Source organism: Artemia franciscana, chromosome 5 (assembly GCF_032884065.1).
Source record: "Artemia franciscana chromosome 5, ASM3288406v1, whole genome shotgun sequence".
Lineage (NCBI taxonomy): Eukaryota > Metazoa > Arthropoda > Branchiopoda > Anostraca > Artemiidae > Artemia > Artemia franciscana.
Window position 1 is genome coordinate 56,772,133 of NC_088867.1, and position 16,223 is coordinate 56,788,355.

At 34.5% G+C, this 16,223-nt stretch overlaps 1 protein-coding gene across 4 annotated transcripts in view; it reads left to right on the plus strand.

The window, feature by feature from the left end:
- The window catches only part of LOC136027625 (hemicentin-2-like), a 255,202-nt gene that overhangs the window by 53,222 nt on the left and 185,757 nt on the right, over positions 1 to 16,223 (plus strand). For 3 of the 4 annotated variants that reach the window (XR_010617638.1, XM_065705041.1, XM_065705040.1), the window contains exon 1: positions 10,534 to 10,679. The exons of the other annotated variant lie outside the window; for it this stretch is intronic. Coding sequence is in view for 2 of the 3 variants with exons in the window: in XM_065705041.1 (XP_065561113.1) it covers positions 10,631 to 10,679 (49 nt within the window). In the remaining variant the exon portion in view is untranslated. Of the gene's footprint in view, positions 1 to 10,533; positions 10,680 to 16,223 lie in introns of those variants that run through there. 4 annotated transcript variants of the gene reach the window in all.

Below are 16,223 nucleotides of genomic sequence, written 5' to 3' on the forward strand. Positions count from 1 at the left end.
TCATTGGCAAAAAATATACGTACTTACGAATGAACTTACGTAACGAACTTCTATATCCGTATGTTTTTATTGCATATATGAGGGGGTTCAACCCTCGTCGATACCTCGCTCTTTACATTAAAGCTTAGATTTTGTCCCAATTCCTTAAGAATGACCTCTGAATCACAAAGACCGTAGAATAAATAGTTGAAATTACTAAAAATACTTTAGCGTAAAGAGTGAGGTATAACGAGAAGGTAAACCCCTGATATGCATAGTAATTTTTGTTCGTTTTAAGTTTTAATGTTGCTCCTTACTTTCAGTAGAAACAAACTTTTCATATTTATTTTTTCATTGTTTTTTCAAATAATGCTCGAAAATCCTGCGCCACCTTAATTGAAATTCACTTCCCCCATGAGAGGTTTCTCCATGGAAATATCCTCCCATGTAACCCTCCCCCCTCAAATCCCCCCCCCTAAACCAAAAAAAATCCCCCTGAAAACGTCTGTACACTTCCCAGTAACCATTGCCATATGTAAACACAGGTCAAAGTTTGTGACTTGCAGCCCCTCCCACGGGGACTGCGGGGGAGTGAGACGTCCCTAAAGACATAGTTATTAGGTTTTTCGACGATGGTGAATAGAATGGCTATCGCAGAATTTTGATCCGGTGACTTTTGGGAAAAAAATGAGTGTGGGAGGGGGAGTAGGTGCCCTCCAATTTTTTTGGTCACTTAAAAAGGGCACTAGAACTTTTAATTTCCATAAGAATTAGCCTTCTTGCGACATTCTAGGACCACTCAGTCGATAAGATCACCCCTGAAAAAAAAGGAAAAAAAAAAAAAAACAAACAAATAAACACGCATCCGTGATCTGTCTTCTGGCAAAAAAATGCGAAATTTCACATTTTTGTAGATAGGAGCTTGAAACTTCTACTCTATGGTTCTTTGATACGCTGAATCTGATGGTGTTAAGATTGTATGACTTTTAGGGGATGTTTCCCCCTATTTTCTAAAATGAGGCAAATTTTCTCAGGCTCGTAACTTTCGATGGGTATAACTGGTCTTGATGAAACTTATATATTTAAAATCAGCATTAAAATGCGATTCTTTCGATGTAACTATTGGTATCAAAATTCCATTTTTTAGAGTTTCGGTTACTATTGAGCCGGGTCGCTCCTTACTACAGTTCGTTACCACGAACTGTTTGATTGGTTATATTTTCCAGCAGATGACTTCTTATTTTCTCCAGCTGGGCTTCAGTTGTAGCTAATTGTTCGTAAATCAGGGCGATACTTGAAGACACCGAGTTAGACCCTAATTTATCTCTTGCTTCCAGGGCTTAAAAGGTCTTAGAAAAAGTTTCGTAAATTTCTGTGGTATTAGTAAGTTTTTGTGGCACTTTGTATTTACAAAGTGACATATAGTGATCGTAAATTCTGTCAGTCTGTCTGTCTGTCTTTCCCTGTTTTGCTAGTTTAGTCACTTCCAGATAAGCTAGGACGATGAAATTTGGCAGGCGTATCAGGAACCAGACTAGATTAAATTAGAAATAGTCGTTTTCCCAATTCGATCATCTGTGGGGAGTGGGGAGACGGTTAATTCAGAAAAAAAGACCGGTTTGAAACTTGGTGGAAAAATGAGAACAAATCCTAGATACGTGATTGACATATTCGGAATGGGTCCGCTCTCTTTGGAGAAGTAGGGAGGGGGGTTAATTGTGAAAAATGAGAAAAATCAGTACCTGCCAAGATTAAATTAGAAATAATCATTTATCCGACACGACCGTCTGTAGGGGGGAGTGGAGGGACGGTTAATTCGAAAAAATGAGGTATTTTTAAGTTACGAAGGAGTGATCGAATCTTAATGAAATCTCATATTTAGAAGGATCTTGCAACTCAGATCTTTTATTTTAGACCTGACTGAATCCAGTTTCATTGGGGGGAGTTGTGGGGGCGGGACCAGAAATCTTGGAAAACGCTCAGAGTGAAGAGGTCAGGATGAAATTTGGTGGGAAGAATAAGCACACATCCAAGATACGTAACCGCCGTAACTGTACCAGATCCGCACTCTTTGGGAGAGTTGGGGGGAGGGTAACTTGGAAAAATTAGAAAAATGAGGTATTTGTAATTTATGGACGGGTGATAAGATCTTAATGAAACTTTATATTTAGAAGGATCTTGTGCTTCAGCACTCTTGTCACAAACCCTGACAAGATCTGGTGACAGTAGCCAGAGGCGGAGGGGGAAACCAAAAATCTTGGAAAATGATTAGAGTGAAGATATCGGGATAAAACTTGGTGGGTAGAATAAGCAAATATCGTAGATACGTGATTGACGTAACTGGACGGATCCACTCTCTTTGGGGGAGTTGGGGGGGGGGAGGGTTAATTCAGACAAATTAGAAAAAATGAGGTATTTTTAACTTAGGAAAGAGTCATCAGATATCAATGAAATTTGATGTTTGGAAGGATATCGTGTCTCATAGCTCTTATTTTAAATTCCGAACGGATCCGGTGATATTGGGGGGAAACTGGAAGGGGGAACCAAAAATTATGGGAAACGCATAGAGTGGGGGGATCGGAATGAAACTTGGTGGTAAAAACCATCGTAAGTCCTAGATATGAGATTGACGCAACTGGAACGGATCTGCTCTCTTCGGGAGAGTTGGGAGGAGGAGGGTTAATTCTGAAAAATAAAAAAATAAGGTATTTTCAACTTACGAAGGAGAGATTGGACCTTATTGAAATTTGATATTTCCAAGGATAGCATGTCTCAGAAAACGCTTAGAGTATAGGGGTCGTGATGAAACTTGATGGTAAAAATAAGCACAAGTCCTAGAAACGGGATTGACATAGCCGGAACGGATCTGCTCTCTTTAGGGGAGTTGGGGGGAGGAGGAGGGTTAATTCTAAAAAAAATACACAAAATTAGGTGTTTTAACTTATGAAAGAGCGATCGTACCTTAATGAAATTTCATTTTTAGAAGGAGCTCGAAACCCAGGGCTCCCATTTTAAATCCCTACCAGATCCAGTGTCATTAGGGGGGGGGGCGGAAATATTGGAAAACGCTTAAAGCGGAGAGATCAGGATGAAACTTGGTGGAACGAATAAGCACACGTCCAAGATAGGTGACTGACATAACCGGCTCGGATCTGCTCTCTTTGGTGGAGTGGGGGGGGGAGTAATTCGGTAAAATTATAAAAAATGAGGTATTTGTAACTTCCGAACGGGTGTTCAGATCTTAATGAAATTTGATATCTAGAAGGATCTTGTGCTTTAAAACTCTCATTTTAAATCCCGACCAGATCCGATGACATTGAAGGGAGCTGAAGGGGGAAACCGGAATTCTTGGAAAACGTGAAAATCGAGGTATCTTACAAATGGGTGATAGGATCTTAATGAAACTTAATATATAGAAGAATCTTATGTCTCAGATAATCCATTTTCAATTCGAATTGGATCCAAGGATATAGAGGTTTGGAGGGAAAAACAGAAACCTTGGAAACCGGAAATCTTGGAAAACGCTTAGAGTGGAGAGATCGGAATGAAACTTGATGGGAAGAATAAGCACAAGCTTTAGATACGATTGACATTATTGGTATGGATCCGTTCTCTTTGGGGGAGCTGGAAGTTGTTAATTTGGAAAAATTAGAAAAATTGAAGTGTTTTTAACTTAAGAATGAGTGACCGGATCTTAATAAAATCTGATAATTAAAAAAAACTCATGTCTCAAAGCTCTTCTTTTAAATACCGACCAGATCTATTGACATTGGGGGGGGGGAGTTGGAGGGGGAAACCAGAAAACTTGGAAAACGCTTATAAACGCCGTAGATACGTAATTGACGTAACCGGACTGGATCCACTTTCCTTGGGGGACTTAGGTGGTGTGGTTCAGTGCTTTGGTGATTTTGGCGCTTCCGGACGTGCTAGGACGATGAAAATTGGTAGGCATGTCAGGGAGCTGCACTAATTGACTCTTTACAGTTGTTTTCCCCGATTTGACCATCTTGGGGGCTGAAGGGAGAGGAAAAATTAGAAAAATTGAGGTATTTTTAACTTACAAGTGGGCGATCGGATCTTAATGAATTTTGATATTTAGAAGGACCTCGTGTCTCAGAGCTCTTGTTTTAAATCCCGACCGGCATTAAGCCTTTGATTTTTCTCTTAAAGCAAGCTATTGATTCTTAGAATTTTACAAGAGCTCATATCACATGAGCTCTTGGCTCTTGGCTCCTCTTGAGCTCGTCACAAGTGCCATATGAGCTCTTAGCTCTTGTTTTTGACGAATAGTATATAAATATAAGTAGATTCAAAAATTTATTAAATACCCCTAAGAGGTTTCCTTCCTCCCTTACCTGTATTTATGACCCCAGGGCAAGATTGCCCAATGTTTATTATGTACCTTCAGGAACATATGACTTTAACTCCGTAAAGCAAAGTATATGATTACCGCGGTTCCAAACTGGGGTAATCAGTCATTTATGAACGAGCCTATAAATCGTCAACTATATGAGATGTTGGGGAAAAACCAAAATATTCTAAGATACGGCACTATTGGGAATAAAATGAGATCCCGTGGAACTAAAATGGACGAATATCCTACAACTTTAGATAAAAAAAATAATGTTCGTATATTTTATAGGCCTACAATCGGCGTTTCTTTACTTTTAAGAGCCAATAATGTTTAAAATAATGTGTTTTAAAGAATAACGTTCTTTTTTTAAAATAATATTCATACATTTTATAGGCCTAAAATCGCTATTTCTTTACCTTTAAAGGCCGATAATGTTTAAAATAATGTGTTTTTAAGAATAATGTTCTTTTTAAGAATAACTTTCTTTTTAAAAATAATGTTCATACATTTTAAAGGCCTACAATCAGTGTTTCTTTACTTTTAAAGGCCAATAATGTTTAAAAAAATGTGTCTTTAAGAATATTGTTCTTTTTAAAAATAAAGTTTATACACTTTATAGGCGTACAATCGGTGTTTCTTTACTTTTAAAGGCCAATAATGTTTAAAATGATGTGTTTTTAAGAATAATGTTCTTTTTAAGAATAATGTTCTTTTTAAAAATAACGTTCATACATTTTATAGGTCTACAATCGGTGTTTCTTTACTTTTAAAGGCCAATAATGTTTAAAATGATTTGTTTTTAAGAATAATGTTCTTTTTAAAAATAATGTTCATACATTTTATAGGTCTACAATCGGTGTTTCTTTACTTTTAAAGGCCAATAATGTTTAAAATGATATGTTTTTAAGAATGATGTTCTTTTTAAAAATAATGTTCATACATTTTATAGGCCTACAATCGGTGTTTCTTTACTTTTAAATGCCAATAATTTTATCTGCTTTGTAACAGCTGTGTAACCTAACAAATTCCCATTCGTATGAGGTGTTAAAAATGATATTGCCTCAAGGTGTTGTTGCCAATTATACATGTTTTCAACTTCCTTTTAAATCTGGTCGTAATAATAAGGAGATGTCAACATTCTTAATGATATTCTGGCAAACCCCTTAAGGAGTGCTTAAGCCAATGAGAAAGGAGAAAATCTTGAATACTAAGAATTATTGCTAAAAATCATCTCTTATAACTACAAACTTAAGAATCTTTGGGATTATTAATCAGTATAAGATCTACAAAATGACATAAAAATCAAGGCTGTATATTTAGTACAACTCTTTTAAATTGTAAAGGAAGGATATCTTAAATAGCAAATTTTAAAGGAAACTGATGATAATAAAAAAAAAAATTCACGGCCAAAAATTTTGAAATCTTGTGGCAAATCGAGAGGCTACTTTACAATTCTCTACATCTTCTAAAAGTAATTTTATTACTACTTTTAAAAATTAGAGGTGTCCCCACTAATTAATTTTTTATGAAGCTCTAAAGAATAAAAATGCGAATTTGTTCGGCCTATTCATGTTAAAGCTTTCAATGAAGCCACAATAATTTTTTCATCAAAGAATCTGCTCATGTCTGCTGTTAATACGCATTTCACTGCTATAGGAAAATAGCATTGGCTTCAAACCTCGGAGATCCACCTTAACGGCAAAAAAGACAGACAAACATAGATCTGTCAATCTCGTATAATTTTTAGTGTCATTGGGGTATTTCCCAGGAGGGGACGGGGAGCGAGGGCAAACAGGAGCTTTATTTCATTGTTTTTATTTGGGAATATTTCTAATTTCTCCTTTAATTTACATTTTTTTAATGTCTTTTAGTTTCTTGGATGGCATTGTGCCTCTGGTCTCTCTCTTGGTGGTCCTGGGGGACAACTATGTAAAAGAAAAATCGGTTGAGATACTCACCTTGAAAATTGCCAAATTTTGGTCTTATAATTCAGTTTTTAAATTGCAACTCTGCCCTGTCCAACTAAATATTTCGAGGTGCGATAATAAAGAGCCAACCACAACCCATATTAAAAAAAGTTTAAAAATATATTGTGAAAAAAAGTCCCTAGTTTGAAAAAAATCGTCCTTTAACGCTGATAAAGGAATTTTATTCCGATTATTTAACCAAGTTCAATAGTAATAGTTTATTGCAAAAACAAATTTATGGGAAATTTGAAGAAGAACTAGAAACCACTAATAATGGAATTGGGTGGTGATCGTGCCAAACCAGTGGTCGTAGAATGTTGGGAGAGGATTCATTAATAAGGAAATTGGCATATCCAGTACTCTTTTTAAGCACTACAAGAGACCTTGCTACAACAAAGTGAGTTTTTTCTTCCATTGTGTGCCACCAAACACCAATTTTGTCCAAAGAGGGACAAAATGCCAGAGAGTGATTATTTTTATAGAGCCAATAACTTTTAAGTCTAAAACCCCAAACAGAAGGTTTTTGAGTCCCCATCTTCAAAAACAGCTCTAAATTATGAAATTATAAATGAAACTATAAAATAGCTCTAAATTATAATTATAAATTATCTATATAACCCCAATGAGCTCTGTGTTTATCCCGCCACCTGATAACGACATGAACGCTGAAGTGATTATTTGAGTTTGTGCAAAAGGCTCAGTATATGATGACCTTTTTAATTAATTAATTGTGTATTAATTTAATTAATCTAATTTAATAAATATTTAATGAATTCATTAATTAAATTAAAAAAAAAGTTCTGTCTAACTGAAAATAAGGAGCAAGATTAAAACTTAAAACGAAATAAAATCATTCCGTATGTGAGGAGGCTTTTCTTTTTCTCAATAGCTCACTCTTCACGCTAAAGGATTTTGTAAATTCTAAAAAAGCTTCTTATTCTGATTAAATAATAAAAATAAGTTTTTTAACTGAAAGTAAGGAGCGACGTGAAAACTTAAAACGAACAGAATTTACTCCGTATATGAAATGGGTTGTCCCCTCCGCAATCCCTCGCTATTTACGCTAAAGTTTTAATTGTTATAAAAAGTAGAATTGGGGCAAAGAGTCAAACTTTAGCGTAAAGAGTGAGAGATTGCGGAGGGGACAACCCATTTCATATACGGAGTAATTTCTGTTCGTTTTAAGTTTTAATGTCGCTCCTTACTTTCAGTTAAAAAAACTATTTTTTTTTATTTAATTTATCAACGTTTTTGAATTAATGCATGTTATATTTTGGCTCTCCGCTCATAAATTATTAAAATGAAATTTGCATTTTAATTCTTTTTTTGGCTAAATGGCTTTCTCTTAGTTTTGATCAAACGATTTTGAGAAATAAGGGGTGGGGAAGGAGGTGTAGTTGCCCTCCAATTTTTTGGTTACTTAAAAAGGCAACTATAACTTTTAATTTTTAACGAGCGTTTTCATTAGTAAAAAATATACGTAACTTAAGAAGTATTTTACATAACAAACTTTCATATTCTTATATTGTTATTATGCATATGAGGGGTTTTTTCCTCTCGTTGATACCTCGCTCCTTACACTAAATCTTAAGTTTAAGAATAAGTTTAATTAAGTTTAAGTTTTAAGAATAAATAGCTGAAATTACTAAAACTACTTTAGCATTAAAAGCGAGGTATTTATCTCCTCCTAAATACCTCGCTCTTTATGCTAAAGTATTTTTAGAACCCCTCATATTCTTAATAATCTCTGTTCGTTTTAAGTTTTAATGCTACTCCTTACTTTCAATTGAAAAAACTTTTCATATTTATTTTTTAATTGTTGTTTTATAGTAATGCTAGAATATCCTGCGCCATTTTCATTGAATTTCTCTTCCCCCATGACATATTCCTCCAGGGAAAGATCCTCCCACATAGCCCCCTCCCCTCAACCCCACCCCCAAACCAAACAACTCCCCCTGAAAACGTCTGCACACCTCCCAATAACCATTACTGTATGTAAACACTGGTCAAAGTTTGTAGCTTGCAGCCCCTCCCCCAGGGACTCTGGGGGAGTAAGTCATCCCCAAAGACATGGTTATTATGGTTTTCGACTATGTGGAACAAAATGGCTATCTCAAAATTTTGACCTGTTGACTTTGGGAAAAAAATGAGCGTGGGATGGGGCCTAGCTGCCGTCCAATTTTTTGTTCACTTAAAAAGGGTACTAGAACTTTTCATTTCCGTTAGAATGAGCCCTCTTGCGACACTCTATGGCCACTTGGTCGATACGATGACCCCTGCGAAATAAAAGATAAAAAAAAAAAAAAAAATAAACACTCACCCGTGATCTGTCTTCTGGCAAAAAACACGAAATTCCACATTTTTGTAGAAAAGGGCTTGAAATTTTGCTATAGGGTTCTCTGATACGCTGAATGCAATGGTGTGATTTTAGTTAAGATTATATGACTTTTAGGGGGTTTTTCCCCTTATTTTCCAAAACAAGGTAACTTTTCTCAGGCTAATAACTTTTGATGACAAAGACTTAATTTGATGAAAGTTATATATTTAAAATCAGCATGAAAATCCAATACTTTTGATGTATCTTTTAGCATCAAAATTCCGATTTTTAGAGTTTCGTTTACTATTGAGCCGGGTCGCTCCTTACTACAGTTCGTTACCACGAACTGTTTGATTCTACGGCCCTTTTGTTTCAGCAATCGTTCTTAAGGAATTGGAATAAAAAGTCAAACTTTATTGTAAAGAGTGAAGTAATGAGGATGACCCCTCGTACACGAAATAATTTATGTTTGTTTTAAGTTTTAATATTGCTCCCTGCTTGCAGTTGAAAAACTTATTTTGTTGTTTGATTTCTGATCATTTTAAAATTATTACCTGGAGATCCAGCTCCTCTCCCTGCAAATATCCTTCCCCCTGTTAGGAAATACCAAAAACACCCACCTGAAATTTCTTCCAGTCAATTCCATCCTTTCTGAAAATACCCAAGGAACTTTTCTTACGGATATCTCCGACTCCGCTTGAAAAATTCTCCTTTGACTACTTTCATTTGTAAAAGAATTTAATTCTAATCATTCTTCATATCGTGTTGGAAATCCACCCTCCGTGGAAAAAATATTCCCCGAAAATCGCCGCACACTGTATATTTCCTTCCATGAAATATTCTCCCAAAAAGAGTTTCTCCTCTGGAAAATGCTAACCCTGCTGAAAATTTCCCTCGGAACATCTTCACAATGCTAGATTTGGTCGCCAATGACAAAGTAAGACAATTAAAAAGGATTTCATATGGGAATTATGGTAAATTTCCCCCCATGTAAGAGTTCCCCTAGAAAGCTCAACCCTGGAGACTTTTGACCAGACGACTTTGGGGAAAAAAGGGATAATTGAGGGGGTTAGCTTCCCTCCAACCTTTTTTGTCTCTTAATATTGGCACTTATGAGCTTTTTATTTGCGATCATACAAGCTCTCTTCCATTCTCCTAAGATCACTGGTTGTTACGATCACCCCTAAAAAAAAAAGCAAAATTCCGCGTTTTTTTTTATAAAGGAGCTTGAAACATCCACAGTAGGGTTCTCTCCGCTGAATCTGATACTGTGATTTTCAGTATAAAAATCTGAAGATTGCTTGAAGTTTTTGCGGTGTGTTCTCCCTTTTTCAACCATTGGACAAATTCACTAAGGCTCGTAACTTTTGATGGGTAGCATTAAACTTAGTTAACTTTATATATTTTGAATTAGCATAAAATTGTATTTTAAAATTTAATTTTTTAGAGTTTTGGTTAGCCTACTACTGAGCTGCATCGCTCAACTTCTGTTGAGTTACCGCGTTGTTACTTTTGAGTTGGTGGAACAGCTTTTGTTTATCCAGAAACAAGTTTGTGCGTACCAGTCATTAAAAAAAGATTTATTCAAATCAATCGGATGTCGACAAGGTAATTTTGAAAATTCAAAAATTTTATTTTTGTACATTCATGTAACAGCAAAAAATAACAAAAGCGTACATTGAATGATAACAGCAAAAATCATATTCAGACACTAATATAGATCAGATGGTAATTTACTGGTAGCAATTTTGTCGTAATGGAATAGCAGCTTATTTCTCTGTTTTTACCGCTCGCTACTTCTGCTGGTAAATTTGGTTCCGCCCTTGGGTGCAGGTTTCTCACGGGCGGAGTCTAGATCCTTTGAGGAACACCGCTACGTATGCGCTAAGATCTCTTCAAGTGCCATCGCGTAAGATAGTAGTAAAACTAAGTTTAGTTAAAAACCATCAACGGAAAGGTAAAGGAATAAGTGAAAAGTGTCATTAACTTGCAATAAATTAGTTTACAATAGAAATGAAGTTCAAGGGATTTTTCGCTATGTTGGCTTTTGCTCTTAATTGTGGTAAGTCAGTTTAACCAAAAGTCTATTTTTTTTGTCCGCAAACTTTGATAAATTTAGACATCAATATTCAAGAATAGTTCTTATTTCCGTAAATTAATGACAGTTCATATTAATGACTTACCAATAAAGTGAATATACCACTCGATGCCTTTTTTATGCTGTTTACGAATATAATAATTGCTTCTATTGTAAATTCAAATTTAAGCACTTTTTGAGCTCTTAAAAATAACAAATTTTCAATTAAAGTATGAGTTATCGGTCGTTTTTCGACAAAGTAATACTACATTTTCTCAGTGCCAAAATTATTTATAATAGGGTTAGTTTAGGTTAAGTTGGGTTAGGTTAGGTCAAAAAGTGCTGGAATTTCAATGAGGACTAATATCTCCTGTTACCCCAAATTTGCTGTCAATAAAACCGACAAAAACTTTACTGTATGAAAGAACAAAGAAACAGTGAGTTTAATTAGAAAAATGTTGCAACTCAAAAGTTTTTCGTTCATTTTATTGGCAAAAAAAGTCGCTGAAAACACCCAATCAGCTGCCATGTCCTTTTTACTTAAAATATGACATAGTTAATATGTTAAAAAATATGATTCACCCAAATGAGTATATACAACAGCGGGTGAAAATGGACAGGATTGAGAAATTTTACTTTAATTCTGTTCGTGTATTCTTGTGACTTTTTTTCATCAGTCAGTCAAAGTATGCCTTAAGCGCATGTAAGAAAATGAAGCCACATAAGCCCGAATTTTTAACCCACCGTTGCGTTCAGATGTTTTTACTGTGTCAAATTTTGACCCTAGAAAAGAGGAAGCACCAGAATAGTTTTTGGTAAATATATGACAGTTTATATTATTGACTTACAATAAAAGTGAAAATACCACTCGATGCCTTTTTTCTGCTCTTTACGATTATAATAACCGCTTCTATTACAAATTCAAATTTAAGCACTTTTTGAGCTCTTAAAAATGACGAATTTTCAATTAAAGTATGAGTTATTGTTCGTTTTTCGACAAAATAATACTACGTTTTCTCAGCGCCGTTTTCTCGGTCGTTTTCGACAAAATATTACTACATTTTCTCAGTTCCAAAATGATTATAATAAGGTTAGTTTAGGTTAGGTTAGGTCAAAAAGTGCTTAAATTTAATTTCCAATAGAAGCGATTTTTATATTCGTAAAGAGCATATATAAGGCAACGAGTGGTATATTCACTTTATTGGTAAGTCAATAATATGAACTGTCATAAATTTCCCAGTTCTTGTGTCCAAGATTTTTAGCCAGTAAAAATAACCAAAAATTTTTGAGTCAATACATTTTTACATTTGAATTTTCTACAGATTTGCTACCCTTTGTCATATTTTTGTTATGTTTTGATGTCGTTGCTGTTACGCATGATGCTTATAGGCTACCAGACATTGAAAAATTCTGAAATAATTGCCAAAAATTGTTTACTCCGATTACACTTCAATCCTTTTTTTCTATATCCTTCAGCTGATCTTCACTTTGAGATGTGCTTAGAAAGCAGTTTTGACCACTACCTCAGACGCATGAGATACGACTTTTAGGTATAACAGCGGCGATATAAACCCCACACTAACAGCTACGTCAGAATTTACTCCAAGAACCGCCTTTTTTTATGGCACAAATTTCATTTCCACGGCACTGACAATTATTTGGGGCTCTTGGCTCCTTCTAAGTAAAGCAGTATCATTATTCTAATAATTAATAGTTATTTGTATTTAGCTTTTTTTCAGAATAATTTGTATCACTTTTATTAAATGGGGTATTTTACTGGAAGAACTTTTGAGTTAATTTTATTGGTTTTAAATGGCAGTTTGAGGCAGCGGCTGGAAAACACAAGAGGCAGTGATGTATTTATTGGCTGTTATTATCAAGGAACCACATTTAACTCAATCCATAAGCAATTACTTAGTCTGTCTGTACTGATTGTGTCTGTACTGATTTTTTTCTTAAATAACAGTTTGAAACTTGTTACGCAATAAATAGTGCCACAAACCGAATTGTTTTATGCACTGAATATTGTACAAAATTTTTCTAAATGCCCCCCCCCTATTATACCGTTAAACGCTCCAAAAGACCATTGCAATCGTCTCCCCTATTCCTTAGAAAAGACATATTTACCTATTTTTTTCCGGTAAGGTACCTCCGGGGGACATCGAAAATAACATAAAAAGACCTTCTTGAGCGTTTACTGAAGACATAGAACATCCGACAGTTCGTGGTAACGAATTGTAAATAAGGAGCGACCCTGGGCAGTAGTAACCGAGACTCTAAAAAGGGAATTTTTACACCAATAGATACATCAAAGGTAACGGATTGCAACGCTGATTTTAAATTTATAAGTTTCATCAAGTTTAGTCTTACCCATCAAAGTTAAAAGCCTGACAAAATTTGCCTTTTTTTGAAAAAAGGGGGAACACCCCCTAAGAGTCATGGGGAAATATCCCTAAAAGTCAAATCGGAGCATTAGATTTAGCGTATCAGAGAACCCAATGTTGGGGTTTCAAGCTCCTATGTGCTTTTGTATTTTGTATTTTATTTTGTATTTTTTGCCAGAAGAAAGATCACGGATGGGTGTTTATTTGGTTTTTTTTTTCCCAGGGGTGATCTTATCACCCAATTATCCTACAACTTCGAACGAGTGCTCACTCGATCAAAAATTAAAAGTTCTAGTGCCCTTTTTAACTGACTAAAAAATTCGAGGGCAGCTAGGCACCTTCCCACCCTTTTCTTAGTACTTTCAAAAGACCCAAAAATTCAAAAAAAAACTTGTAAAAAGAGCATTCACCATAATTCCTTATGCAATGGTTCATGGCGGGGCCCATAATGCTAACATACGCTAAATCCATTGTGGTTTCTCCTATGTATTTAGGCATCCAGTGTGAAGCAACATTAAATATCAATAAAAATAACACAAAATGTCGTCCATTTACGTCCCATGAAGCAATATTTAAAACCTCAGATAAGTAATTTTTACACAAATAATTATGTGATTCGTTATTGACTTGTAAACAAGTCAAAAAACTTGATATATATATATATATATATATATATATATATATATATATATATATATATATATATATATATATATATATATATATATATATATATATATATATATATATATATATATATATATGGATTGTATTTTGCTTCCTCTTTTGATTTAAATTCTGCAATTCAACTGAATCTGTAGCCAAACTCTTAACTTTCATTATTGTGAATCTTTTTCTTTTTTTTATAAAAAAAGCGTCCATTGCCTTATCATAGCTATTAGAAAAATAGTCTGTCAAAATTTTTCCAGTAATGCTACTAAATCTTAGCAAATGTTTCGCTTTACTCTATCATTGGAAAGAAATAAGAAGCATGCTTGAGCTGATTTAATGAATTGCTCCAACAGACTTGCATCACTTTAGAAATCCAATATTTCTTGCAAAAAAAAAAAAAAAAGAGAAAATCTTTTTCTTACTCATAAAAAGAACATTTCCAAGAACTGTTTCCCATTTACATCACACTCCAAGCTTTTGACAATTCAAAAAACGGTTCCTATGAAGAACTTGATTTTCCCAATGGCATCTTGTTGGTCACGTTTTGGTCTTCAAAATATCTACAAAATTATTCCGACTGATTAATCTCCGGCCATGTAGTCAGGTCTAGAGTGGTTCTTCTAACAATTTGATTTTTTCCAATCGAGTTATTGATTGATTTTTATCAATGCATTTATGATAATCTAAAAAAACATTTTTTTTGAAAAAAAGAAGAACTGCTAGCAAAAGAAGAAAACGTCTGCAAACAAGGGCGTTTCCCTAAAGAAGGAACGTTCAAAGTAAAATTTTTAGTTTTATATAAAACTAAAATATAGTCATTGACCAATTTTATAAAGAAGTTTCTGTTTTAAATCTTGTTTTTTTTTATGTCAAATTGCTTTTCCATTCTTTCCCATTTACTGACTTTTTTCTTTTTCTTTTTTTTTCTTTTTTTGTTTTCTTTTTTTTCCTCCGAAATTACCACAGAGGTTGTGATGGACGTTCTTTTGAATAAAAGTACCTTATCTCTTATCTTGGAGGGGGAAAATGGAAAGACCTCTTTTAGGCTGTTATAATGGCAAAATGTGTGGGAAAGATAATCTTGGCTTTCAAGAAGCCGCAAATAAAACTTTCTAAATATAAAAATAAAAGAAACATAAGAATTTATACAAACAGTGCTCTGCCCCCCCCCTATAAGTTCAAATTACTTCCTCCGTATGTGATTTTGATTTTTTTTGCAAATATATCCTTTTGTAATTATTGTTACTGAAGTGCATATAGCTCAGCTATTGCCCTGTCTTTGGTCCTACCTTTTACCCTTCCAACTTGATACCACCAAAAAGTTCACCTTTGCTTAGTGTCCATGCTTCCGATGCTTGCTCCATGCTTTCGGTGTAAAAGTGATAAAGTTCCTCTTGGAATACTCAATTTTGGACGAACCATCAATTCTTCGGCGTTTTTTACATTTCCCTGTGCCATTGAAGATAATTAAAAGGAATATATAAGTACTTAACAAAAAAGATAATTTTCACGTGTCATTGCTAGTAATGTAAAATACCCTCTTTTTTGATGGTAATCTTTATTAGTGGGTAAAATTTAATAAACCTAAGGTAATTTTATTGCATAAACATAACAAATTACTTTTTGTGCAGACTAATTAATTATGGTTAAAGTTGTAGTTTTGTTTTGTATTTAAATGGATTCATTGCTTGCCTTGCTTTTTTGGAGTTCAGTGGTGGATTACTATAGTTACTATATATACATTACTATGTGATACATTACTCCTACTAACGGTAACTCATCAGAACACCATAAGCACCACGAGACCAAATCAATTGTATGTTCTCTTCCTCCTCCTTGATTTGTTTATAACTTCTCTATTAACTCTCCGCTAGCTTCCCACCGAAATTAAATCTGTTTTCATAGCTTCTTTCCACCCCATTCAAAATAGCTCTCCTTTTGTTCGGCCCCAACAGAATTGTCACAAAGCCTTAGTGTTGACAACCTATCATCCATCATAGTTAAAACACAGCCAGGTCATCTTAACCTTGCTTTCCCTTAACCTTTTTTAACCAATCTGGTCGAAATACATTTTCCTATAGCTTATTGTTTAATGTACCTTTAGGTACCAAGTCTAGCTTCAGGTAATTTTCTGAATCCAGTCCATGCTCCACATCCCTTCAAATTGCGCCGTTTCAGAGCTATACGTATCGTTACCTTGGCTTCTTGTGTCCTATTCTTAGCTCTAAGACTTATTTTACTATTCTTCCATACAAAATACATTCTTGCTAAAGTACCCCTTTCACACTATGTCTATTCCTGTGCTAAGTGGTTAAATTACGCTCCGTTAAGTATAACCTTTCACACTGGAAAAATTCCTTTAACACCAAGTTAGCATTAAAGTACACAAAACCATGATATTTATCCTCTATAATCATCATAAGTAAACAATTAAAAATTTGAAAATGTGGAATGTATGTTGAAATTTAAGCTT